The sequence below is a fragment of the Triturus cristatus genome, chromosome 3_2, assembly GCF_964204655.1.
Source record: "Triturus cristatus chromosome 3_2, aTriCri1.1, whole genome shotgun sequence".
Classification (NCBI taxonomy): Eukaryota; Metazoa; Chordata; class Amphibia; order Caudata; family Salamandridae; genus Triturus; species Triturus cristatus.
In genome coordinates this window covers 58,988,671-59,015,113 of record NC_140584.1, presented here as the reverse complement: position 1 = coordinate 59,015,113, position 26,443 = coordinate 58,988,671, and the positions used below count along the sequence as shown (strand labels likewise).

General features: G+C 42.5%; 1 protein-coding gene across 1 annotated transcript in view; it reads left to right on the top strand.

Annotated features, from left to right (window-relative positions):
* Nucleotides 1–26,443, top strand: part of NCAPD3 (non-SMC condensin II complex subunit D3) — a 1,141,478-nt gene that overhangs the window by 693,207 nt on the left and 421,828 nt on the right. The window contains exon 23 of the mRNA XM_085646993.1: nt 8,963–9,070. Coding sequence (XP_085503119.1) covers nt 8,963–9,070 — 108 coding nt within the window. The remainder of the gene's footprint in view (nt 1–8,962; nt 9,071–26,443) is intronic.

Sequence of the window (26,443 nt, the reverse complement as noted above, 5' to 3'; positions counted from 1 at the left end):
CGCTGTGCTGCCCGGTGGGAGTGTGGGCGGAAACAATTGAGGTGCGCCGCTGCAACAGGATGGCCGCCTACAGAGTGTCTTTCCGGGGGAGAGTGGTGGCAGCAGCTGAGGAAGGAAAAAGGAGGAGCACCTCTAACAACGCTGCCGGCAATCCAGTCGGGGTGAAAGTAGGTCGTATCACCCCGGGACAGCAGGCAGCCGGAGGACAGCGTGAGCCAGATAAGTGAGAGGGGCTCTGGCGAGAAGCCAAAAGTACTAGGAGTAGGGAAGGAGATGGAAAAAGTTTCTGCAGGGGTGTTTTCAGGACCCTCCGGCAGTCAAAGGACAGGGAATCTGGAAGGCACTAAAGTCCCTCCCACTACTAGCAGAGGCTTGGAGAGTGAATCAAACGAAGGAGGGGGGTACTGCCTCAGGAGCAGGCATTTGTTTTCTACGGGGAGCATTCTAGGGCATACCCAGATGCTAAAGAGAAAAACTTAACATTGGCGAATTCAACGCCCAAAGTGTTAAGAAGGCACAAAAAAAGCATATCTCAGGGCAGCCACAAGCCCCACTGTCCAGAGCAAGCAGTGAGAGTCTAAAAACCCCAGTCTGAGTAACAAACAAAGAATTACTCCCTCTCTGAGATCTTATTTCAGGATCCAGGAGAAGGACGATAAGCCAGAACAAGGAAGGAGCGGACCAAAAATTCTGGCGGTAGCATCGTCACAGAAGTGACCTCCCAACCATCTCCTTCACCTTTGACAGGTGTTACAAAATTAAAAGCCATAAGAATGGCAGAGAAAAACAAGGAAGGAAGCATGGAGCTAGTGAAGAGCAACAGATACCAAGTCCTCTCTACACAGGAGCCAGAAACAGGAGGAACAGCCCCAGAGGGGGCTGCCCTCGAGGGGGGAGCAGTTACCATGCCGAACACTAGACAAGACCCATTAGCCTCCGGTATTCCCCATTCAGAAAAAATCCTAGAAGAGATGATGGAAATGAGAGCCAATTTTGCGACCTCAGAAAGGAATCAAACATAGATACAAGAAGCTTGTGAGGCACTCGACCAAAACATTAACATGCTCATAGACAGAGTGACGCAGGTGGAGGGGGAAGTAGAGACACTGAACAAAAAGGCAGAGGCTAATCCTAATGAAATAATCAGGTTGAAAACCAAAGAAATTGAGATTAGCGAAAGAATGGAATCCCTGGAGAATCACGCTAGGAGGAACAACCTCAAAATCCTAAATGTGGCAGAAGGAATTGAAGGGGAAGATATAAAGGGATTCATGATTCAGCTACTGGAGGAGAAAATTCCCTGGACCAAATCGGTTAACCTCGCAGAAGATATCCAAAGGATACATCGAGATCCCTTTCCTTTAGGAAAGGGAAACCAAGGAAAAACCCCAGAAAAATCTTGATCAACTTGAAGACATATACCCTGAAAGAGAAAATCCTGGGTGAAGGTGTTAAAGCTGTCTCGTTTTCTAAGGATAATTGGTCTTGCAGAATCAGGTCCGATATTTCCAGAACGACCCAAGACAGACAATGGGAACTGGGCCAGCATATGCCACAACTAAGATCGCTCAGTGCTACTGTCCAAATGCGCTTTCCAGCTTCTTTGAAAATCATGTGGGACAATAAGATGAATAACATGAGAGACCCGAAGGAAGTTGAAGGTCTCATTGAACGAATTAAAGCACAATGGAAGGACCACTCCTAAGATATAAGACATAAGTTATAAGGCTGGACTTCTACGGCGATAGATGGCAATAATCTTTAAATTATGTTGAAGGGCAAGGAGCTCAAAAGGGCGGAAATCTGCCCACAAAAAAGAAGAGAAGGGAGGCTTCTCCAGGGAGGGGGGAGGTCTACTGTAAAGAATGCACATTAGAAAGCTTTGAAAAAGAAAAAAAATCATAACACAGGGTGGGGAGCAAAATGGGGGGAAAAGAAGCAAAACTAAGAGTAGGAAGAACCTCCCTAAGAGAAACAAAGGGGATTAAAGAATATGCTAGCCACTGGTAGGGAAGTCAAAGAAAAGACTGTTAACATCCTATTGTGGAACACAAACGGGCTAAGGATAAAAAAAATAGATTGAAGATCCTGGAATATTTTAAAAATATTGATTGTGAAATAATCATATTACAGGAAACTCATTTACTAAAAGACGAATGGGCGTTGATTTGCAAGAATCAAAGATGGGTGGATCCCTGTATATGTACAAACCAGGAGTGTAACGTAAAGGGCGTAGCAATTCTATTAAAAAAATCTTTTAAAGCAGTCGTTGAAAAAGCAGAAGTAGGCAAAAAAGGAAGATGGGCAATTGTAAAAGCAAGGATCTACAATAATCTCTATACAGTAGTGGGATATTATGGCCCTAACGTAGATGACTCTGAGCCTCTTCAAAAAAATATACTCTCTTCTAATAACAACCCAAGCCCCGATAATAATGGGTAGGGGTTTTAACATAATACTAAACCCCAAAGAGGATCGATACCCAGCAAAAAATTACCCTAATCTACCAAAAATGAGCGAATGGGTCGGGATGTGCATCAAGGACTTGGGGATTGTGGATGTATGGAAAGAAAAAAGAAAGAAAAATCGCAGATTTACTCTTCAAAACAAAGGCTAGGTCATGCATCTAGAATTGATTTTTTTCTGATTGACAGAAGCCTGGTTTACTACACAAGGAAGGTTGAGCATATACCATAACATATCTCGGATCATTCAGCAGTGCAACTCAGCCTTAATCTAAAAACCTCCCAATGCAATCAGAGATGGACAGTGGACAGAGTTATCTTTGCAGACACACCTTGTACTGACAAGCTAGTAGAAGAGACAGAACTGTTTTTTCAACTGAACAAAGAAGGAACAACAAAACAAATAGTCTGGGACGCATACAAGGCCTTTATCAGGGGGAGAATAATTAACATCACAGGGCATAAAAAAAAGGAGAACAAGACCTACATCAAACAAAATGAAAAAGAGCTTGTAGCTCTGGATGAAGAGTATAAGAAAGCGAAAACCGCCCAAGAAAAGGTAGTAATAGAGGAAAGAAAGAAAAAAGGGTAGAATTAGCTGATTTTCTCAAAACAATAGTTAGAGACAGATGGGAGGCCAGTAAATTATCGAATTACGAGTATGGGGAAGGTTGTGGGAGAATTCTGGCATGGAAGACAAAAACAGAATCAATACGTAATAGGGTCACGAAGTTACAGAAGGAAGGCCACCTTGGCTGTTGCTTAGAAGATATTGTGATCAGGCGAGAATTTACAGAATTCTTTGATAAACTATATACGGAAGAAACATCTAGAACTAAAGAGCAAATACTAAGTTTTTTAGATAAGATAACAACTCCTGCGGTGTCCCCTGAACAAAGAATAGCCCTCAATCAGGAGTTTTCCAGAGAAGAAGTCTTAGAAGCAATAAAAAGCCTAAAGAAAGGGAAGGCGGCAGGTCCAGACGTGCTACCAAACTAATTATACCTAACCCTAAGGGAAATACTAGTGACCCCCCTAATAGATCTTTTAAATGATATCTTCCTAGGGAAAAATTACCTTCCAGATTCATGGAACGACGCAATAGTGAGTATCGTACTAAAACCAGGGAAGGACCCCGCCAAATGTGAATCATACAGACCTATCTTACTTTTAAATTCGGACTACAAGATCTACACACAAATACTGGCCAAAAGACTAGGGGAAGTGGCGGGGTCCTTGATTCATCCAAATCAAAAAGGGTTCATTAAAGGCAGACAAATCTATGAATTCTCACACGAGCTCATCAGTGCTATAGACATTGCAACTCATAAATCCACACCATTGGCAATTATAACTTTTGACGCTGCAAAAGCGTTCAATAGGGTTAGCTGGCCTTTTTTGAACGCTACCCTAGCCAAATTTAATCTTGGGGATAATTTTGAACGTGCAATTACAAATATATACAAAAACACAGCAGCCAAGGTACTGGTTAAGGACGCTCTTACAGACAACATATAGATAAAGAGAGGCACAAAACAAGGGTGCTCCCCTTTAGCCACTACTCTTTAATGTTTACGTAGAGCCTTTAGCGTGCCTTCTAAGAAGGGAAGAGGGGATATTACCTTTTAAACATCAAGACTGGGGAAAAAAGTAGCACTATATGCGGACGACTTAATGATATTCACTGGCGATTTAAACATTTCACTCCCAAAGATAGAAGAGACTATAGATCAGTTTGGGGAATTCTCAGGATATCTTGTGAACCAATCAAAATCTAAAATCTTAGAGTGGAATACAAACTCTGGAAACCCATTAGTGAGGGAAAAAAAAAATATCTAGGGATAGAATATATAAAAGATATAGACTGGAAAGCCAGCATGAAGTTTGTTAGAATTCATAAAGACACAAGGAAACTTCTTAAGGCTTGGGCAGGTTTACAATTGTCTTTTTTAGGGAAATCCAACATAATTAAAATGAGCATATTACCAAAATTTGCATACCTGTTTAGTTCTATCCCGCTGGATTCTAAGACAGAGCAGATAAAAAAATTGCAAGGGGAGTTATCCAGTTTCATTTGGGCGGCCAAGGGGGTAAGAATTGTCTGGAAAAAACTAAGAAGAAATAAGGCGCAGGGTGGAATCACGAGTCTGGATATTCTCGAGTATTGCAGAGCTTTTCAATTTAAAAACATAAGGAGACTTCTGGTAATTGGGAATCATGGCCAGCATATATGAAAGCCTTAGTCGATTCTGACGGAAATCATTTTCTTTATAAATTTGGATATCCCAAATATTTCAAAAAGATTAAACTAAAGACATTGAGATCAGCTGCAAAAACCTGATATGGAATAAGAACAATTCTAAAAATTACTTTTTACAGCAAGTATGCACCAATCTGGGACTCCCCAGGTACCCCTGAATGTCTAAAAGACAGACTAGTGACTCCCCTGAGAGAAGGAAACATAAACAACTGGGGACAGTTAATAGAAAACAACAAAATCATAGATTGGGAGATCCTAAACGGAAAGACTCGGGGATCGCTAGCGAGATTCAAATACTACCAACTCAATAGTTGGATAAAAGACATAAAGGAAAATCTACAATGGGACGACGATATTGAACAAAAGCTGTTAAGCACAAAGCCCTTTATAAAGGAAATATCATTTTGGTACTGGGCCCATATAAGAGCTGGTGAAATTGAATATAAAGCCCCGAATTAAATCTGGGGAAAAGCCTTGCCAGAGCTAGACATTCTCCAATATTGGCAAACCTCAATGGCTATCTGTTGGCACGTGGTAAAATCCGCTCCACTGAAGAATAATCACCTGTTCACGGCACACAGATCATATTGGACACCAAAAAGGCTGACTAAGATCAACAGTAATATGGTAAAAAGGTGCCCCAAATGTGGGGAGGAATGAGCAGATGATTTGCATATGTTCCGGTACTGCATATAGCTGGAGGAATTCTGGAGACAAACAGGTAAGACTCTATCCGAGATGCTGGAACAACCCATAGAGGTAAGTTTGGAAGCAGCATTTTTGGGATCAATCCACAAAATATAAATTATCCCACAATGAATAAAGATCAGGAAAACATCATCTTTCTATTAATACTGCTAGCCAGAAGAGAGATATGCAATAAATGGGTGAAAGATATACCACCAACACATAATGAGGGCCTAGACTTCTCTCAATCTGGATTTAGGCCCAATCACAGCACAGAATCTGCCCTCCTCTCAGTGACTGATAACATCAAGATGTCACTGGATGGTGGAAACTCAATGATTCTAGTGCTGTTAGACTTATCCGCTGCCTTCGACACTGTGTCTCATGAGATACTTCTCGATCGTCTGAGGGAGAGGGGAATAGAAGGAGTGGCTCTTTCTTGGCTGGAAAGCTTTCTTTCGGATCGCCAACAAGAGGTAAGATTGGGCTCCCACCATTCTATCTCAAGGAAGCTCACCAAGGGAGTGCCACAGGGCTCATGCCTAAGCCCCACACTCTTCAACGTGTATGTGGCCCCCTTGGCGGATATTGTAAGATCTCATGGGTTCACCCCTGTGTCGTACGCTGACGACACTCAGCTTTTGTTCCCCTTTAAAACCCTGATGCCCGCAATACAAAAATCTTTTGCGGACGGTATGAGGGCAATATCTTACTGGATGGCCACTAATCGCCTCCAGTGGAATGTAGGCAAGACTGAGGTAATGCTGTTTGGGGAGGCCACAATTTTGTGGTCCCAGGATTGGTGGCCCCCGGATTTAGGACCAGCCCCAAACAGATTGTCAAAAATCTCGGTGTGCGCTTAGACAAATCACTTCTGTTTAAAGAGCACACAAATCAAGTAGCAGGTTCCTGCTTCCAGGTCATTGGACTGCTACGACGAGTCTTCCCATTTCTATCAGATTCTTATAGGAAGACTCTCGTCCAGGCCTTGGTTATAAGTAGACTGGACTACTGTAATGGCCTGCTGGTCTCGGCAAATGAGGAACAACTACAGAGACTACAGGTGGTCCAGAACACTGCTGCGAGACTAGTTCTCAACGCCCAGCCAAGGTCTGCATCACTCCCCCTCTTGACAAAACTCCATTGGTTGCCAATTAGACAGCGTGTAAAATTTAAAATCTGCTGCACTATTCACAGATGTTTGTTTGGCAATGGACCTAAATATTTAAAAGAAATATTCAAACCCTACAAACCCAGTCGTACCCTGCGCTCCAGCAGTCAGCAACAACTCCAGGTTCCTAGGATAAAAAAAGCTAGGCAGGGAGGGCGAGCCCTGTCCTACAAAGGCCCCATCCTTTGGAACTCACTGCCCCCTGCTCTCAAAAATATTATTAATTTTCAATCCTTCAAGAAGTCCCTGAAAACGTTTCTATTTGTCGCCTGTTAGGTTTCTCCCCCCTTCATCTCTCTGTTTAGTATAAGATCCTGGATCCTTGGTAAAGCGTAAGCGCGGAGATACCCTTTCGGGGGTTGACTTCCAGCGCTATCCAAGAGTACAAATAAATAAATAAATAAATGAAAGGCTGGCTTCCATACAAAGGGTGTACAAATTAGATAAACATGGGAAAAAGAGTAAGAGGTTTAAATTCTGGAATATTTGGGAACGATCCAATCAAGTGAGCAATAGTATGTCCAATGATTAAGGTAATGGCAACAACGATTTCAAGCTGGGCCTTGAACTGAGTAGTCATCATGACTAACTCCCCCAATCCAACAATCTTGTGCCTGGAGACGGACAAAAAGGGGCCCTGGTGGATAAGGCTAGATTTCTCTTTCATATAACACTGTAAGGATCCGACGCAGTGTGTTTAAAGGGGCCCCCGACTCCTCCAACTCCTTAAACTTTGCTTGATGAGGACAAAAACAAAAACGATCATCTGAAAGCTAAGTGACAATGTAGGCTTTAACTATCGGAGGCAGGATCGCAGAGTGTGTGCGACTAGGGATGAGTTAGAGTTGTGCCAGTATGTATGTTGTACCTTCTTGGGTTTCCAGTCTCCTCGATGCACACCTTAGGGGCAATGTGGCAGGGTATTTTGTGAAGTCACCAGTATCCTCTTAGCTCTTAAATTAGTATGGATTCCGAGACCTTTGTCCCTTTGCCCACAATGGGAATGGGGAGCCACGCATTAATTTAAGGAAAATGTGAATGGGGAGCCACAAATTAATGTAAGGTTGCTCCCAGCTTTTTGACAGGCTTGAGCTTGACTTGATGCTGTTTCTTTCTGTTAAAGAGTTCCCAATTCAGCATTCTTAAATTTGTGTTGGCGGAGACAGCCCAGCTAGGCACCAGCAGCTTGGGCCTCGGAGTCACTGCGACTCCCCAGAGGCTGTTTCTGCCACCAATGGCAGGTCTCGGGTTCCAGACGGTTCACAGCATCGTTCCACCTGGGTCCTCCTCCGAGGCGCAATGATTCCTCCTGAAGGCTTCGGCAGCCCTGTCAGGACTCGGAAGCAGGGCGGCCACAAAGTAGCGCAGCACTGCGAGAGCCCTCCTCCAGTGCAGATGTGTGCGGGAGATAAGAGACAGCACCTCAGAACTCACCAGTGCTGCAGTCTCTCCAGCTGCGGTGGGCCCACCTGGCATCTGCAGCCCCAATTGCCCCCCCCCCGGTCTTCCTGGAAGTCTGGCGTCTCGGGGCACATCAGGAACGATCACTGTTGCCTTCGTTTGTCTTGCCTCGGCCCAGGTGCAGCGACGAGTCGGCAGCTAGGTGCTGCATAACTGCTACCTCTCCTTACCTTTTCTCAATATAATCTGCCAATTGACTTCTGAGAGAGAACTACAGATTTGTGTCAAATATAAATTGGCATTCCTATCAGGGGAAGGTGTGCAAGCATGTTGAGTTGCAATCGGCATTCTGGCACTCCTTACCACTCTCACTCAGAACTTGATCAGGACATTTAGAAAACATGTATCTGTTTCACTTTTAACTGAACTTACCTGTGGTTGATGACCATCCTCATTCTGTTCTACTTACTTTGTCGTCTACTATCTTCAGTTCATAGATTGTTTAGACTTGATGTTTTCTCATTATTTGACAGTGTTTCAGTGGATAATATGTAAAGCACACTTAGGCGTCCTGAGGCATTGCTGCAAAACAGAAAATCACAAAGAAAATGTTCTTTAATCATTGCTAATTTGAAGACCATGAAGCATGAGAAATATAACTTGGTCTCCTACTGTAGATACAACTTACAATCTATCTACTGTTGTCAAGTTGACTTACATGTGATGCTCCCACTATGTTTGATTACCGAGCAGTATCTTTACACCGTTGTTTCCCAATGTATTGTGCTTCTAATATGTACATCGTTTATTGCCAAAGGTTTACTTGCGTGTTGGTTCAAAAGTGAGACTTTGTGGCATTGTTTCAAATAATTAAGCTATATGGGTGTTCTAAATATTTTTCAACTTGTGTTTTATGGAATCAGTTTAATAGTGAATTATTTATTCCCTTTGTTATTTCTATTCTTCACCTCTCGGTAGGAATTGCTAAACAGTGTTTTTGGAGAGATTGTCTCAGCCAGTGAAGATCACATTTCCAGCATCATGCTGACCGAGAACCACATTGGGCAACTAGATGAGGACATGCTGGTAAGGTCAAAGCTACCTGGCTTCTTACACATGGGTCAGGCTCAGTCTCCACTGCAGTGGTTCATGGTTCGATGACATGTAGCTATGGAGATTATAGGGATCTGGTGTCTAATTATAGGGCTATAAATCTACCACCTCAACAAATATGCAAAAGTCCAAATCATGCTTGTCTTAAGATTACATTATGTAGTGACCTATCCAGGTGCTTGAGGTAGCTCACAGAAGCCATTTTTTAATTGTGATGAGCTGTCTGCCAACTCTGCCTTTGCTGCACACTAAAGAAAGTTGATGAAATCCAGGGCAGATTTTCATGTAAGTGCCCGATTTGTGACTGAGCATTGCTTGGATGTGAAGCAATGCGTAGAACTAGTACTGTCCCTAACTACATGGTGGTATTCCCCATGGCATTCAATTGTGTTATTTTCTTTTCTCACACTGTATTCTACTCTAGGGGATCCTCGCTTACATGAAATCGTGAAAAGTGATATTCATTAGAGGTGAGAGCTGAACCTATTAGGTCAGTAATCCAAATTTATGTAGTATGATCCACAGTGTAATCAACCTCCCAGGAAAGCAAGGAAGAAATTATTTCAGGTCCAAGAATCTTCACCCACCACGGTGCAGCATAGGTTTCTATCCCATGCTACGCGGGTGGAGCAATGCCCAGCTGGCTCCTCAACAGGGACTCTTTTGTCAGGATCTTTTTACTGTCTGTGCTAAGTGCTTGTGTGTCATTAATAACAGCACGTGTAGTATCAGATGGATTAGAGGATTCAGATTGTCTATAGCTCCCCTCATGATCTAAGAACCTTATTTCTCTTCCAGGGGATCCTCATCAATAGTCATAATCACTGAATATTTCCACCCATGCACAGGGACCCCGAAGAACATAAAATAAAAATACACACACACACACATATATATATATATATATATATATATATAAGTACAATTCAATCCACAGGTAGGAAAGAGGCGGCACACCGTCCTGGTGTTTTAAGGTGTATTTAATCGCTCACAAAACAACAACGCGTTTCAGCCGTGGGACGGCCTTTGTCAAGTTGTCTGTTACTTCCGCATAGCCGAATTTAAAGCAAAATACGTCATCATGGACATAGAAGAAATGCATACATCGTAAATCTCATGTGTACTTAAATCAGAAACACAATCAATCATAGATTATAAACAAAAACATTTTCAATTTGCAGGAAATATATATGTGTATATACAAATAAATAAATTAGGAGCAGAATCAATTAATGTCGTTGTCCCTTGCTAGTGCATCGAGAGCAGAAAAAAGACTATGTAGTCCGTTCTGTACAATCATATATGGAATTCTGCTTTACAATTACATTAATCAAATGCAATGTATCCAAACTAGGATCCTGACTGATATTAAGATGTAATTACTGCATTTCAACCTCAAAGTAATAATTTCTCCTAATCGAGAACAGCATTGCGGACACAAAGTTTGTTGAAACTTTAGAAAAAATGAATGTGTATAATTGTGGTGCAAAGAGAGGAGAGGACTGATTGGAGGAGGGATGTGTTTGTTGTATAATAAATCCAAATAATGTCTCATAGATAATCTGTGAAACAATCAAATCCATGATCCCGATGAGGGACGAGTGGGGGTACATACCCCAATTCATAACGGACAAGTGCCCATTTTCATAAGGATCTACACAGATCAATGAGCATATTGCAAAATAGCTGGAATAATACAACCACAGAACAATATCTGTGACAGCCCTCCCATCCAACCAGACACGAACTTGTGCATAAATATTCAAATCATATCAAAATGTGAAAAATGAAATGCTGTAATAAAATAATATATTTACAAGATACAGTTCATCTCAAGGTACCCATCTAGAATCTCGTGATGGGCATGATGAGAAAGTAAAATCAATCCTATATATACACAGAAGGACATGTAAAGGGTTGCAGATCGTCTAGTTTAGATTAAAGGCCAATATGGGTATTAAGTTCTTCTTCCCTGTTCAAACCATAAGGAGCCCTGGTATTCAAATCAATTATGTATCGTGATTCCAAGATACCTAAATGTTTTTCTCTGTCTCCTCCACGTATGTGCTTCAGGACCTTATCTATTCCACAAAATTTCAACAACGAATTATTGCTATTATGTGCTGTGTGGAAATGTCTTGCTACGGGATAGTTGAAATCCAAATTAGTTATAGCCCTTAAATGCTCAAGAATGCGTTTTTTTAGTTGGAGTTTAGTACTTCCAACATAACGCATATTGCAGGGACACTCCAAAAGATATACCACATGATCTGAAGTGCATGTTATGAATTTTTTAATGGGTTTGTCCCTGCCTTCCTGTGTTTTATAGCTTCTACAGCTTACGGTGTTCTTGCACGCTTTACAGGAATTGCATTTGTGGAAACCCTCCCTGGCATGAAGCCAAGATGGATTGGATTCCATGGGTTGGTAGCTATTTACCAATTTGTCTCTAAGGGATGGTGGTCGTCTGTAGGTTATTGATGGAGTATGTCCCATTTTATCCCCAATGATGGGATCAGATCTTATAAGACCCCAATGTTTCGTAAGCAAGGATTTTAATTTACCAGATTTCACATTGTATGTGGTAATCATACGAGGGCCAGAGGTTGGTTCCTCATTGCTGACTTGTTTGCTGCCAAAAAGAACCTCACTGTGTGTGGTTGCTGCCAATTTATCAACAGCTTGTGTCAGGATTTTCTCTTTGTAACCACGTTGTCTGAATCTGTTCATCATGATGTTTTTCTCAAAGTTGAATCCCACATCGGTATTGCAGTTCCTACGTGCTCGTAGGATCTCCCCATAAGGAATACTTCTGATTAGCGAAGGGGGGTGAGAACTGCGAGCATGTAGTAATGTATTTCCCGATGTTTCCTTTCTAAAAAGGGCAGTGGTGAGTTTGTGATTGATATTGTCCACAGTGATTCTTACATCTAAGAAATCACATGTGGTTTTGCTGATGGAATGGGTGAAGCTTAAGTTTAGGTTATTGATGGATAATGCCTCAATGAATGCCTGTGCTAGGTCTATATCTCCGTCCCAGATGATAAATAGATCGTCTATATACCTTAGCCACAAGGGAACATGATTGGTGAATTTATCAAATGCCTCACTCCAAACCACCTGCTCCTCCCACCACCCAAGAAAAAGGTTTGCCAGGCTCGGGGCAAAGCAGGTGCCCATGGCAGTGCCAGATTTTTGTCTATATAGTGTAGTGTCGAATAAGAATATATTCTCTTGTAGACAAAAAAGCATCATATCCCTTAACATCAAGGAATGATTCAGCATCCCCAATGGTTGGCGTTGTAGGTAATACATGCAGGCCTGAACTCCCTTCAGTTGGTCAATACATGTATACAGTGAGCATACATCGAGTGAGATCATGGCAAAACCCTCCTCCCACCTGACATCGTGTATTCGTTTCAGGAAGGAAGTGGTATCTTTACAGTAAGATCTCAAATCTTTCACAAAACCAGCCAAAAAATGATCCAAAAATATCGATGTGTTCTCAAGTAGACCATCATTGGAAGACACAATAGGCCTTCCCGGGGGATTGGTCAGGCTTTTGTGCACCTTTGGCAATAAGTAGAAACATGGTATCTTAGGATTGTCCTTTTTGAGAAATTTGTACTCATCGTCGTCCAAGAGGTCTTGTTGCCACCAAATCATGAGGAGATTGTGGTATCTTGATATTGTGGCATCGTATTCTTTCCAACTAATGACTTCATAGCAGCGGTCTAGATTTCAGACTACGACGTCGTCCTACCGTCTTTAGGTGCTATATCGCTCTTAAGTATGGACACTTGGGAAACAGAACGTCTAGCAGTAGCTCTCTCCCTGTTTGATGAGAATGTAGCTGCCAATATTACGCCATCTAGTATCGGAACCACTGGGAATACTACTGAGCCCACTTTGAAACAAAATCTTAATCTTCTTGAAAAATTACGCAAACGTGAACTCAACAAGTGGTGGGAGGTCACTTCTCTTACTAACTACGTTGAAGTAGGACGTGTGCCGCGAGGCCTGCGTATTACGATCATACCTACCTACGAGAATCCCAATAAAGACTTATTGGAAGAATGGGCCGCATTCATGGCTAAAACTTGCAAGGACATGTTGGAGATGCTAATCAAATATGCGAAAATCGATTTGGATAAAACCAGACAAGAATTATCCATTCTGAATATCGAAATAGATAAACACAAAGAAGAGAAAGTGGTGATCGAGTTTCTAAAGGCTTTGGGGGGAAGATTGAAAATTTATGAAGACAGTATTAAAGTCAAGAAACATCGTAAATTTTTGCGTGACAAAAAAGATTATGCTGATGGCAGAATTCTAACTTATGCCAAACGATTTGATTGGGTGGAAAAAGAAAAGGATAGACAACTTCTCCTGAGAGACAAACCTGATCCAGCTTCAACCGATTCAAGTTCTGAATTGAGTTCAGATATTGAACGACAAGTCACACCATCCCCTTTAGGAACAAGACCGCTCACTTTTTTACACGAGTTTCAGATCTTGAAACAACAGAAAGATCAAACGAGTCCCCTCGAAGGAGAGAGATGAGGAAGAGGAAGAGGCCGTGGAAGGGCTCGAGGAAGACCAAAAACAACAAAAAAATGAGAATAACTAGAAGGGGTGGCCGTACAAAATTTTGGTACACTAACAAAGACGACAAGGACCCCTGTGAGAAAACCATCGTCAACCTATCAACACGTGTTTTAACTGTGGATGAAGAAACACTTCTCAGATTAGGTCTTTCCTTTTGCCCCACGTGCGACTGGAACTTTGTGGACACCAGAATTGATCTCTCTCTGTACATACGCAAACTCAAACTCATGAAATTACACCTCCTTGCCAAACGAAATAAAGAACGTGCCACCAATATGACCAGTGTACAGTCGCCATCCGCCAATTTTTCAATGAATGACATTGGTGATATTTTGGAAATTCATGCACTTGAGACTGATAATTCATTCTCCAATGATGAATCAGAGGAAGTCCGTTTACAAGCTTTGGGATTCTCAACTGACACAAAACGTAGGAGTGGCCTCAGAGTTAAATCCAAATTTAATCCTAACATGGCACATGACAATATTGAATCTTTTCACTCAGTATTGATGTATGAACTCATGAGACTGAGAGGTAATCAAGACTATCGTATTCGGGACAATCTTACAAAAGGCCAGAGACAAGCACTAAAGAACTTACTGCAAGATCCCACCATAACCATAAAACCATCGGATAAAGGTGGCAACGTTGTCATAATGAACACCGAGGATTATAAAAACGAGGCCCTACGGCAGCTGAATGACACGAACTGCTATGAAGTCATTAGTTGGAAAGAATACGATGCCACAATATCAAGATACCACAATCTCCTCATGATTTGGTGGCAACAAGACCTCTTGGACGACGATGAGTACAAATTTCTCAAAAAGGACAATCCTAAGATACCATGTTTCTACTTATTGCCAAAGGTGCACAAAAGCCTGACCAATCCCCCGGGAAGGCCTATTGTGTCTTCCAATGATGGTCTACTTGAGAACACATCGATATTTTTGAATCATTTTTTGGCTGGTTTTGTGAAAGATTTGAGATCTTACTGTAAAGATACCACTTCCTTCCTGAAACGAATACACGATGTCAGGTGGGAGGAGGGTTTTGCCATGATCTCACTCGATGTATGCTCACTGTATACATGTATTGACCAACTGAAGGGAGTTCAGGCCTGCATGTATTACCTACAACGCCAACCATTGGGGATGCTGAATCATTCCTTGATGTTAAGGGATATGATGCTTTTTTGTCTACAAAAGAATATATTCTTATTCGACACTACACTATATAGACAAAAATCTGGCACTGCCATGGGCACCTGCTTTGCCCCGAGCCTGGCAAACCTTTTTCTTGGGTGGTGGGAGGAGCAGGTGGTTTGGAGTGAGGCATTTGATAAATTCACCAATCATGTTCCCTTGTGGCTAAGGTATATAGACGATCTATTTATCATCTGGGACGGAGATATAGACCTAGCACAGGCATTCATTGAGGCATTATCCATCAATAACCTAAACTTAAGCTTCACCCATTCCATCAGCAAAACCACATGTGATTTCTTAGATGTAAGAATCACTGTGGACAATATCAATCACAAACTCACCACTGCCCTTTTTAGAAAGGAAACATCGGGAAATACATTACTACATGCTCGCAGTTCTCACCCCCCTTCGCTAATCAGAAGTATTCCTTATGGGGAGATCCTACGAGCACGTAGGAACTGCAATACCGATGTGGGATTCAACTTTGAGAAAAACATCATGATGAACAGATTCAGACAACGTGGTTACAAAGAGAAAATCCTGACACAAGCTGTTGATAAATTGGCAGCAACCACACACAGTGAGGTTCTTTTTGGCAGCAAACAAGTCAGCAATGAGGAACCAACCTCTGGCCCTCGTATGATTACCACATACAATGTGAAATCTGGTAAATTAAAATCCTTGCTTACGAAACATTGGGGTCTTATAAGATCTGATCCCATCATTGGGGATAAAATGGGACATACTCCATCAATAACCTACAGACGACCACCATCCCTTAGAGACAAATTGGTAAATAGCTACCAACCCATGGAATCCAATCCATCTTGGCTTCATGCCAGGGAGGGTTTCCACAAATGCAATTCCTGTAAAGCGTGCAAGAACACCGTAAGCTGTAGAAGCTATAAAACACAGGAATGCAGGGACAAACCCATTAAAAAATTCATAACATGCACTTCAGATCATGTGGTATATCTTTTGGAGTGTCCCTGCAATATGCGTTATGTTGGAAGTACTAAACTCCAACTAAAAAAACGCATTCTTGAGCATTTAAGGGCTATAACTAATTTGGATTTCAACTATCCCGTAGCAAGACATTTCCACACAGCACATAATAGCAATAATTCGTTGTTGAAATTTTGTGGAATAGATAAGGTCCTGAAGCACATACGTGGAGGAGACAGAGAAAAACATTTACGTATCTTGGAATCACGATACATAATTGATTTGAATACCAGGGCTCCTTATGGTTTGAACAGGGAAGAAGAACTTAATACCCATATTGGCCTTTAATCTAAACTAGACGATCTGCAACCCTTTACATGTCCTTCTGTGTATATATAGGATTGATTTTACTTTCTCATCATGCCCATCACGAGATTCTAGATGGGTACCTTGAGATGAACTGTATCTTGTAAATATATTATTTTATTACAGCATTTCATTTTTCACATTTTGATATGATTTGAATATTTATGCACAAGTTCGTGTCTGGTTGGATGGGAGGGCTGTCACAGATATTGTTCTGTGGTTGTATTATTCCAGCTATTTTGCAATATGCTCATTGATCTGTGTAGATCCTTATGAAAATGGGCACTTGTCCGTTATGAATTGGGGTATGTACCCCCACTCGTCCCTCATCGGGATCATGGATTTGATTGTTTCACAGATTATCTATGAGACATTATTTGGATTTATTATACAACAAACACATCCCTCCTCCAATCAGTCCTCTCCTCTCTTTGCACCACAATTATACACATTCATTTTTTCTAAAGTTTCAACAAACTTTGTGTCCGCAATGCTGTTCTCGATTAGGAGAAATTATTACTTTGAGGTTGAAATGCAGTAATTACATCTTAATATCAGTCAGGATCCTAGTTTGGATACATTGCATTTGATTAATGTAATTGTAAAGCAGAATTCCATATATGATTGTACAGAACGGACTACATAGTCTTTTTTCTATCTCGATGCACTAGCAAGGGACAACGACATTAATTGATTCTGCTCCTAATTTATTTATTTGTATATACACATATATATTTCCTGCAAATTGAAAATGTTTTTGTTTATAATCTATGATTGATTGTGTTTCTGATTTAAGTACACATGAGATTTACGATGTATGCATTTCTTCTATGTCCATGATGACGTATTTTGCTTTAAATTCGGCTATGCGGAAGTAACAGACAACTTGACAAAGGCCGTCCCACGGCTGAAACGCGTTGTTGTTTTGTGAGCGATTAAATACACCTTAAAACACCAGGACGGTGTGCCGCCTCTTTCCTACCTGTGGATTGAATTGTACTCATTTCTGTGGTTGCCGCTACCACGGCAGGCACCGACGCTAATGTGCAGGTGTGCGGCGTTCAGCGGAGAAACTTTTCTACGAATATATATATATATATATATATATATATATATATATATATATTTTCTACTGGCGGTTGCCAGTAGATAGTTATAGTTAGGACCGTGTTTCCATAGGAAATCCGCAACATTCTATTTGGAATAACTTTGGCGCCGGTTGACGAATCCTCGCAAAATTTTCAAAATAGGTGGGGCGCTCCGCTCCTACCCTGAAAGTCTCGGGGTGATTCGTCAAGCGGGGGCCGAGAAAAAAGGGGGGTCCCAAAACACGTTTTCCCCATGCGTTTTTCCATAGGGACCTTTAGTCCAAGGTACAGCCCGAACGGCTGAACAGAATTACTTGAAATTTGGCAGAGAGGTAGTCCTCAGGTCAGGGAAGTGCCTTTTGCAGGTATGGTGTTAATCTGTTCAGTAGTTCCTGAGAAAATCAAAAGTAAAATCATATATATATGTGGGCGGAGCCTAACCACACATCTCATCCTGAGATCTGATTGGCTGTCAGCACTTCATCCAAGAAGTGTTGGCAGCCATCTTGGGACCAGGTTTTAAGACTTTAGTTACATTATAAATCATTTGTTGATGGTACCATACTCATTTTAGGAATTGTGGTATGTTCTAAGGTGATTTCACCATGTGAAAAAGCCTTCTGCTGGGATAGCATGATTGAGAGAAAAATATTTTCTCATGCTTTTCCCACAGAGGTTTGGAAGGTGATCTATAAGCTAAACTGAGAGAATATTTTCTGTAAATTCACATTATCTTTCTCAGTCATGTGAGAATGAAGTCTGACATTCTCAGTAAAACATGTACATCCAACAAGGGCAGAGACTGTCAGTTGATTCCTTTGTGTTCTACTGCAGCTTCCCAGAGTGTTCCAAAGAACAACTAGAGCGCTAACAGTCCTACTTATGATAAACGTATGGCACACCTGAAGCCATCTTGCTTGGATTAAAGTGGTAACTCTTAAAACATTTAATTTAAAAAGGAACAAAATGAGGGGGGTCATTTTTCCATAAAAAGTATGATTAGTGCTGCAGAAAGAAAAATTAGGGCACATTTTGAGTGACTTTTCAAATCCTCTTCTATTTCATTAAACAATTCTGACATGCAGACTGAAACATGCACTTTCAATACCAGCAGCAGTTTTCCCTGGTGAGCAGTAGCTTTACTACAGTGATCTAATGAGCAAAAAGAGTGCTAACATTCTGAATTTATGGCAAATGTGTGACACATCTGAATGCCTTCTTGATGGAATCAAAGTAAAAAACTGAAGTAAATGAGGAAATTAGGAAACTTCATAACAAATAAGTCTCCCAAGATGGCCACCAGAGACAAAAGAGCCCAAATGTAGCCCAAATATCACCCAGATGTAGCCCAAATATAGCCCAATGACAGAAGTGTGCAAAACACTTATTATTTTGTGTTTTTGCAGTGTTATATAGTGCAGACTTGTCAGGTATTGGAGTGCTTTACACGAGCATTGGTTACATCACACAAGAACAAATTCATTTTGGTTGTAGACATGGGGAGACTAAGTGATTTGACCAGAATCACAGAATGTCGAGCTGAAGCAGAAACTCCAACCTGGTCCCCAGTTGCAAAGTCTGCAGTTCTGGAAGTAACACCACATCCTCTCCCCTAAGTGCAACATTTAATCAAGTGGTCAACTGGATAAAAAAAACATAAAGATAACAAATAATTTAAAAGTGCTTTGTCGCTATTTGAAAACTCAGAAAATATGTCCTTATTTTAGTCTTTTAGAGCACTAACCATAATTTTGATGCCAATAAGACCCTCTCATATATGTAATTTCTAAAGGAAATGCTCTAGGTATTACAGTTTTGATTACATCAAGATGACGTCAGGCGTTCCACACTTTTGTAATAAATATAGAACGTTAGCAATCTAGTTGTTCATTAGGATACTGTTGAGAGGCAGAGGCCAGGGGCACGGACTCTGAAAATTGTAGGCAGGTAGGAGGGTGCAAAGGCAACAATTTAACCACACTGAGCAGGCAGGAAGGGCCGTGGCAGCACAACAGACTATGGAGGGCAGTGGAAAGGGGGGCAGGGGCAACAAACCAACAATACAGGACTTGCAAGAGAGGCTGTGGCAATGTAATAGACCATTGTGGGCAGAAGGAAGAGGCAATGGTAGTACAACCATACATGCCAACAGACCCGATTCAGCCAGGAAACGTCCAATGTTTTTAAGCTCAAATGGGCTTTATTTGATCTGTCTCCTGTCTACAATCTCCTCTTTTTCAATGTAACTCAAAGGGGAAAATCAATACCCCAGCTTTTTTTCAAAATCTCCCTCTTACCAAGTTTAAAATGTTCGCAAGTATGGTACATTGGATCATGGAAGGAAATGGGGTAGGGACATGGACTTGGATAACAGAGGACAGGAGGGACATGGAGAGGTGCACCAAACTGACCCTGCAGGGCAGGCATCAGGGTTTGCAGCAGCACAATACACCACACAGGGCATGCGGGACGGGAGTGCAGCACAACAATCCATAGAAAGCAAGAGGGAGGGGACAGGACCATGCACATGGACAACAGAGAACAGAGGGGCAAGAGGCAATGGTAGCTAGCTGACCATAATGGACAGACAGGAGAGAAAGCTGCAGCATAACAGACCATAAAGGGCAGGAGGGACGGATCAGGGGCATTACAATGGAACAGACAAGCCAGGAGGGAGGGAGTAGGGGTCTGCACATGTAAACAGAGGGCTGGGGGCAAGGGGGCAGGGCAGGAGCTGCAAGATAGCCATGGAGGTCAGGCAGGATAGGCACTAGAAGCAAGACACACCATGAAGATCAATAGTGAGACTGTGATGGCATACACACAGACCATGGAGGGAAGGTGGGAGGGGGTCAGGGGCAGCTAACTGACCACACAGGGAAGGTGGGAGGGGCCATGGCAGCACAGAACACCATGCATGACAAGTGGGAGGGTTAGTGGCAGCACAATGGCTATGATGGGCAAGAAGAAGCGTGCAGGGGCATGCACAAAGGACGATGGAGGATAGAAGGGAGGGTCAGGACCTGTGCACAGACAAGAAAGTTCAGGGGAAGGGGCCTCACAACAGACAGCACGGGGCAGGCAGGCGGAGCAGTTGCAGCACAACAGACCAGGGAGGGCAGAAGGGTGTGGCAGTACAATGGACCATGTGGACAGGAGGAAGAGGATAGGGGCATGGCATGTGGACAGGCAGGGTGGAGGTGGCAGGGACAGGTTACAGTCATCTGACAATGCTAGGCAGGTGGGAGGGGAGTGGCAGCTCAACAGAACACTCAGAGTAGATAGGAGTGGCAGGTCCATGGAACATGGTGGGCAAAAAGGATGGAGCAGTGGCATGCACAAAGACATCGGAGGGCAGGGGGAAGGAGAATAGGGGCAGCAAGCTAAGCACAGAGTTTAAGCAGGAGGTCAATGATGGGACATAGAATTGGGCAGTGGAGGGCAGGAGGAGTGGACTGGTACATCATACTAAATTGAGGGCAGTGGCAGCACATCAGACCATGCATGGCAGGAGGGAGGAGGCTAGTCCATGGATTCACACAACAGAGGATAGGGAGGAGGGGGATGGGGCAGCAAGCTAACTGTTCAGAGAAGGCGGGTATTAGGAGCTTTATTGTTTTTAAAATGTGTGTCTGTGCGAACTACCTAAAATATGAACAAGTATGCAGCATAATCTCCCTTTTATTCAGGAAGAAGAGGACGTTTGTGACTGTGACTCCGGGCTCACTTGGCAGAAACACCCCCTGACCCTCCACCCCCTATCGCAAAATGTAATGCCCGTGAAAAGGGTAGGTGAACACAGTGTTATATAGAACATAGTCCTGAGAGCACGATTGAAAATGAAAACTAGATATAGTGTATGGTATAAACTATGCACCAAAAAGTGTGATATAAGATGAACCGGGCGTGAAATATAATATGCAATACATTGTGCGCAATGACAGATTCATTGGAGAGCGCGAGATAGCACAGGCACTAGCACGTGCTATGCGATATGCTCCTTGGAGTGTAATATGCACAGGGCAGTGTTGTGTAACCTAACTAGTCTCTAAAGTTGTAATATAAAATATGTGCTGGGGAGTGTAACGTTGCATATGCACTGTGACAAAGATATGGATCCCAGATTGTAATATGTATGGCATAGCACTGTGCGTTATAACATAGGCATCGAGGAAGGCACGTTAGATGGGGCAATATAACCTGTGCGAAGACAAGTGTGGCATGACATATTCACGGGGTGGTGTTACAGTGCACATGGGCTAGAGAGTGTCGTAGCATATGCACTAGCTAGTGGAATACAACACAGAGGTGTGTGGCACTCAGCAGGCAATGGTGGGTGTAACACAGCATTGGGCTCTGCCAGGAGCGCGCTGTGACTCTCAAGTGATGTTCGTCCCCTTTCCAGAGAGTAAAATAAAAAGTATTACACATCCGGCAGTGGATGTGTGTTTTATTAATCGTGAGGGGGGTTTCTTGCATAGTTTTGGTCGAATTTTTGTCGAATCCCCTTTGAATGGCTTGGTGTGCATGTGTATTAAATGTGCCCGTCAATAGCTACCCATGTTTGTATAAATAAACGACAAGGGTGTCTACCGGGATTAGGCACGGTAGGGCATCAGACATGTCAGAGCTTCACTAGTGGTGTAAATACATTCCACGTGGATTCATTGTATGCATAGTCGCCTTTTAATGAATATCACGCAAATCGTCATGGTGATAGGTACGTACGGTTTGTCCAGCATGTCCTAGGTGTGTCTATAAATATATATATTTTTTTAAATAATAAAAAACAGTGGCCGGCCCTGGGGATTGGGGTCAAAAAAATATAATTAGGAGACAGGCCCTGGGGGATGGGGTCATCAGGGCCAATAAATTAGAATAAGAAGGGGAACCACACAGCCCCCCTTCTTACAAAATTAAAATAAATAAAAGACTGGCATCGTGCCGGAGGCGGCGCCCCCTCCTTGCAGCACTCTGCAAACGCGCCCCCTGGCGAGTTGTAAGTTGGGGAATTAATTCCTCTTCAATACTGAGGGTCCCTGAGGGCCAACTAGCCCAACAGGCATCTCCAGTATGCGCCAGGGAGCTGCGCTGCAGACAGGTGTTCTGAGGCCAAGCCCCTTTTTACACCTCTCTGCAACGCAGCTCTGTGGCGCTTACGGGAGGTACCTGGTGGTCTAGTTTGACCCTAGGGACCCTTAGGATTCAAGGGGACTTAATCTCTCAACTTAGAACAGCCACAGGGCGAGTTTACACAGTGGTGAAGGGAGGGGACGGGGCCTGAGGTGACGTGTGCAAACACGCACTATGGCACGTTTTAAATTGGGGATATAATTTCCCTTCAATACTGAGGGCCCCTGGGGGCTAACTAGCCCACCAAGTGCTTCCAGTAAGCGCCACTGAGCTGCATTGCAGAGAGGTGGTCCAGGCTGTGCCACTTTTTACACCTCTCTGCAACGCAGCTCTTACTGGAGGTACCTAGTGGGCTAGTTGGACCCTAGGGACCCTCAGGATTCAAATGAACTTAATCTCCCAACTAAAAACGGACACAGGGCGTGTTTACACAGTGGTGAAGGGAGGGAACGGGGCCTGAGTTAACGTGTACAAAAACGCCCTGTGGCCTGTTTTAAGAGGTAGTTTTAATCCCCCTGCCCTATTATATACTAGGGGCTTACAGAGGAGGTCATGCTAATCACAGGGTGACCCCAACGCATAATGTTCCCTAGTGTTTGTAGGTGTTTTCACTGTATTCTAAGTGTCTTTTAACATAGCACTGGCTCTAGGACTGGTTAGTCAGACTCAGTTACCACCAGTAACCGTCTGAAAAAGTTGAGGGTACAGGATGATTTTGCAACAAGGCTTCTTTCTGCTCTTCTTTTGTTCTTTCTGCACGTTATCCTTCTTCCTGCACTTTTCTTCGTCTTTGAGGACTTCTGTTGCTTCTTTCTGCACTTCTTTTTTTCTTTCTGTGCATTTTTTCTTCTTTCTTCACATGTCCTATCTCTGTAGGCATAGTTAGAAATTAGCATTTAAAAAACCTTTGAAATTCACAGAAAAAACCATAGGTTTCAGGCACGTTATAGTTAGGAATTAGCATTTAAAAAACCTCAGAAATTCACTGAAAAAACCATAGGTTTCAGGGGTGTTATAGTTAGCTGGACTTTTCACTTGTACAAAACCATTGAAATTCCCCCGTTATAGTTAGTTCAGCTAACTATAACTCGCGCGCCCGCAATGCACTGCTGATGACGTCACATATTACATCACTCATGACATGGTCAGTGACATCACTCATGACATCACTGATGACATCTCAAATGACATCACTGATGACATCATCCTTGTGATAGAGTGGCAGACCTCCTCTCACCCTAATATAACCTTTGATACACACATTCAAAAATAGAGACTACAATTTTCAAAACAATGGACATACCAATACCAGTTACAACAACCTCTTCAGTAATTCTAAGATCCATATACACATCCACTCATTCACCAACAGTCCTATACAGTCACTCATACATGTACTCACTCATCATATGAACTCATACACCTATACATCCTGTTACACAATGCCACTCATCCATAGTTACTCACACACATAGTCACTTATGCTAATAAAGAATCAAACGTACATTTACTTGCATATACAGTTATACACACACCACCACACTTACTTCTACGGAAACTTACACATACTTAGTCTTTTAAACAATCACTTATAGAAACACATACTTATTCATACAGGAACTCTTTCAATCTCTCACTCTCACATATACTCACTTATATACACCAATAGTCACATATACTAGTTTAAAACATATGTAGTTACTCATAAAGACACTATTGAGACAGTCATTCACTCACTAACACACCCATACACACACTCATCCACCCATACAGTCCTGCACACATGCTGTCTTCAACACATACAAACAGTGAGTCACTCATTCATGCAACTATGCACTACGTAATACCCCCCACCGAACCATGCAGACACTCAGACTGATACTCAAAAAACCAACTAATAACCTATATAGACACCCATGTAGCTTCTCACCAACCCATGCAGCCACTTATACACAAAGTGAGAGACTGATACAGATATTTACATATTTAAACATTACTCACTAAGCCATGTATTCACTATGATACACTTAATCAGTCAGTTACACAATCAATTTTTCAAAAACAAATCATCCATTTAGACACTTATATACCCATTTATTCTTCCATCGACCTTGAGATATACATATATAAAACATATATAATTTTTAGAAAAACACACATTCACTGGATGATGTCATCTGTGATGTCATCAGTGATGTCATTTGAGATGTCATCAGTGATGTTATGAGTGATGTCACTGACCATGTCATGAGTGATGTAATATGTGACGTCATCAGCAGTGCATTGCGGGCGCGCGAGTTATAGTTAGCTGAACTAACTATAACGGGGGAATTTCAATGGTTTTGTACAAGTGAAAAGTCCAGCTAACTATAACATCCCTGAAACCTATGGTTTTTTCAGTGATATATATATATATATATATATATATATATATATATATATATATATATGATATATTTCCACAAACCAGGTAGCCTTCAGTGCATCAGAAATCTGCTTCTACATCAAAAGACATATACTCTGTTTTTAATTCTTTAAAAACATACACACTGGAAGAAAAAACAGACTTGAAAGCAGCACCTGATCTCTTAAATGAACTGCAGAAGCTGCAATGTAACATAGAAGGCATTGTTAACCCAAAGGCTGCATTGAAATCATAACAGTATAGAAACTGAAAGAAAATGAAAGCAAACTGGCACTGTGCTTTAAGGCAGCCATGACCCCTAGCTTCCCATCATGCCTCAGGGGTGAAAGTTAGGTCAGTTGTTCTTTCCGGCTCCTTCAGTCAGGAGCCTGGAGTTTTGAGGTCTGAATTTGTCTTGTTTTTTTTGTCAAAAAGTGTTCTTAAAACATTGGTTAGTTACTGTTCCCTCAACGTTTGGAGTGAGGAACTACCTTTTTTCTGACAGAATTGTGTATTTTTTCTGTGAAAATATGCCTTCTCTTTTTGATCCTTGCCCCTCTTGTGGCAAAAAGGCCAAAACAGATTCTCATTCTGTTTGCATTCTCTGTCTACCTGAGACACATTCTCCAGAGACCTGCCAACACTGCAAAAATCTTTCCAGGTGCACTCTCAAGGAGAGAGAGAGGGGGGGATTTGTCATATTGGCCTCTCAGAAAAACAGAAAACCGCTACTTTCAGAGGACGATCTCCATTAAGGCACAAGAAGAGGAGAACCAGATCGACTTCAAGAAGTAAGATTCCTTTCTCCTTCAGCGTCGGACTCAGCATCAAAAATGCATTTAGCATTGAAGAAATCAACATTGTGGTTTTCTCTGTCAATACTGCCACCGCTGTCGATGGTTTTGACACCGGCGAAGGCAGCGGGAAGTTCAGCGTCTGTCCATCTGCATACAGATCAGCGCCCTCTGTTGATGTCAACCCGGCGACGATCGACCTCAAATCCTCGATCCACATTGACGTCATCTCGATGATCAATATTCAGAGGACGCTCTCCCTCTCCGTCTTCCTGCACGACATCGAGACATCAGTCTCCGTCGGCGGCTTTACATACGACATCGATGCACCAGTCTCAGTCGACGGGTTCTCATCTGACGTCAAAAAAGATCCCACCGGCGGCATCTCACCTGACGTCAAGACACCAGTCTCAGTCAGCAACACCTCTCCTGACATAAAGAATTCGAGCACAGTCAGCGCCTTACCAGCATTCAACGCTGTCTCAAGATGTCTCGGTAGTGCAACGGCAGTTGAAGTGAAGGCACTTGTCCCTGTTGGCGCCGATACACCAATCTCCATCAGTAAGGCGCTTGAAGTCCATCCATTTAGCATCCAAGGGACGCTCAACGTCTACTGGTTCACATTCGAGATCACCGCAGGTGCCTCTGTCAACGTCTAGCAGCTCCATTTCTCAATCTCCTTGCAGGCAGGCACTGAAGGGGACAACGCAGCAAGAGAACAAGGCATAGAGATCACCTACTGTGCACCTATCTCCCCGATTGCTGTTACCAGTGCACCAGTACACCACTGGCAGAAGTCT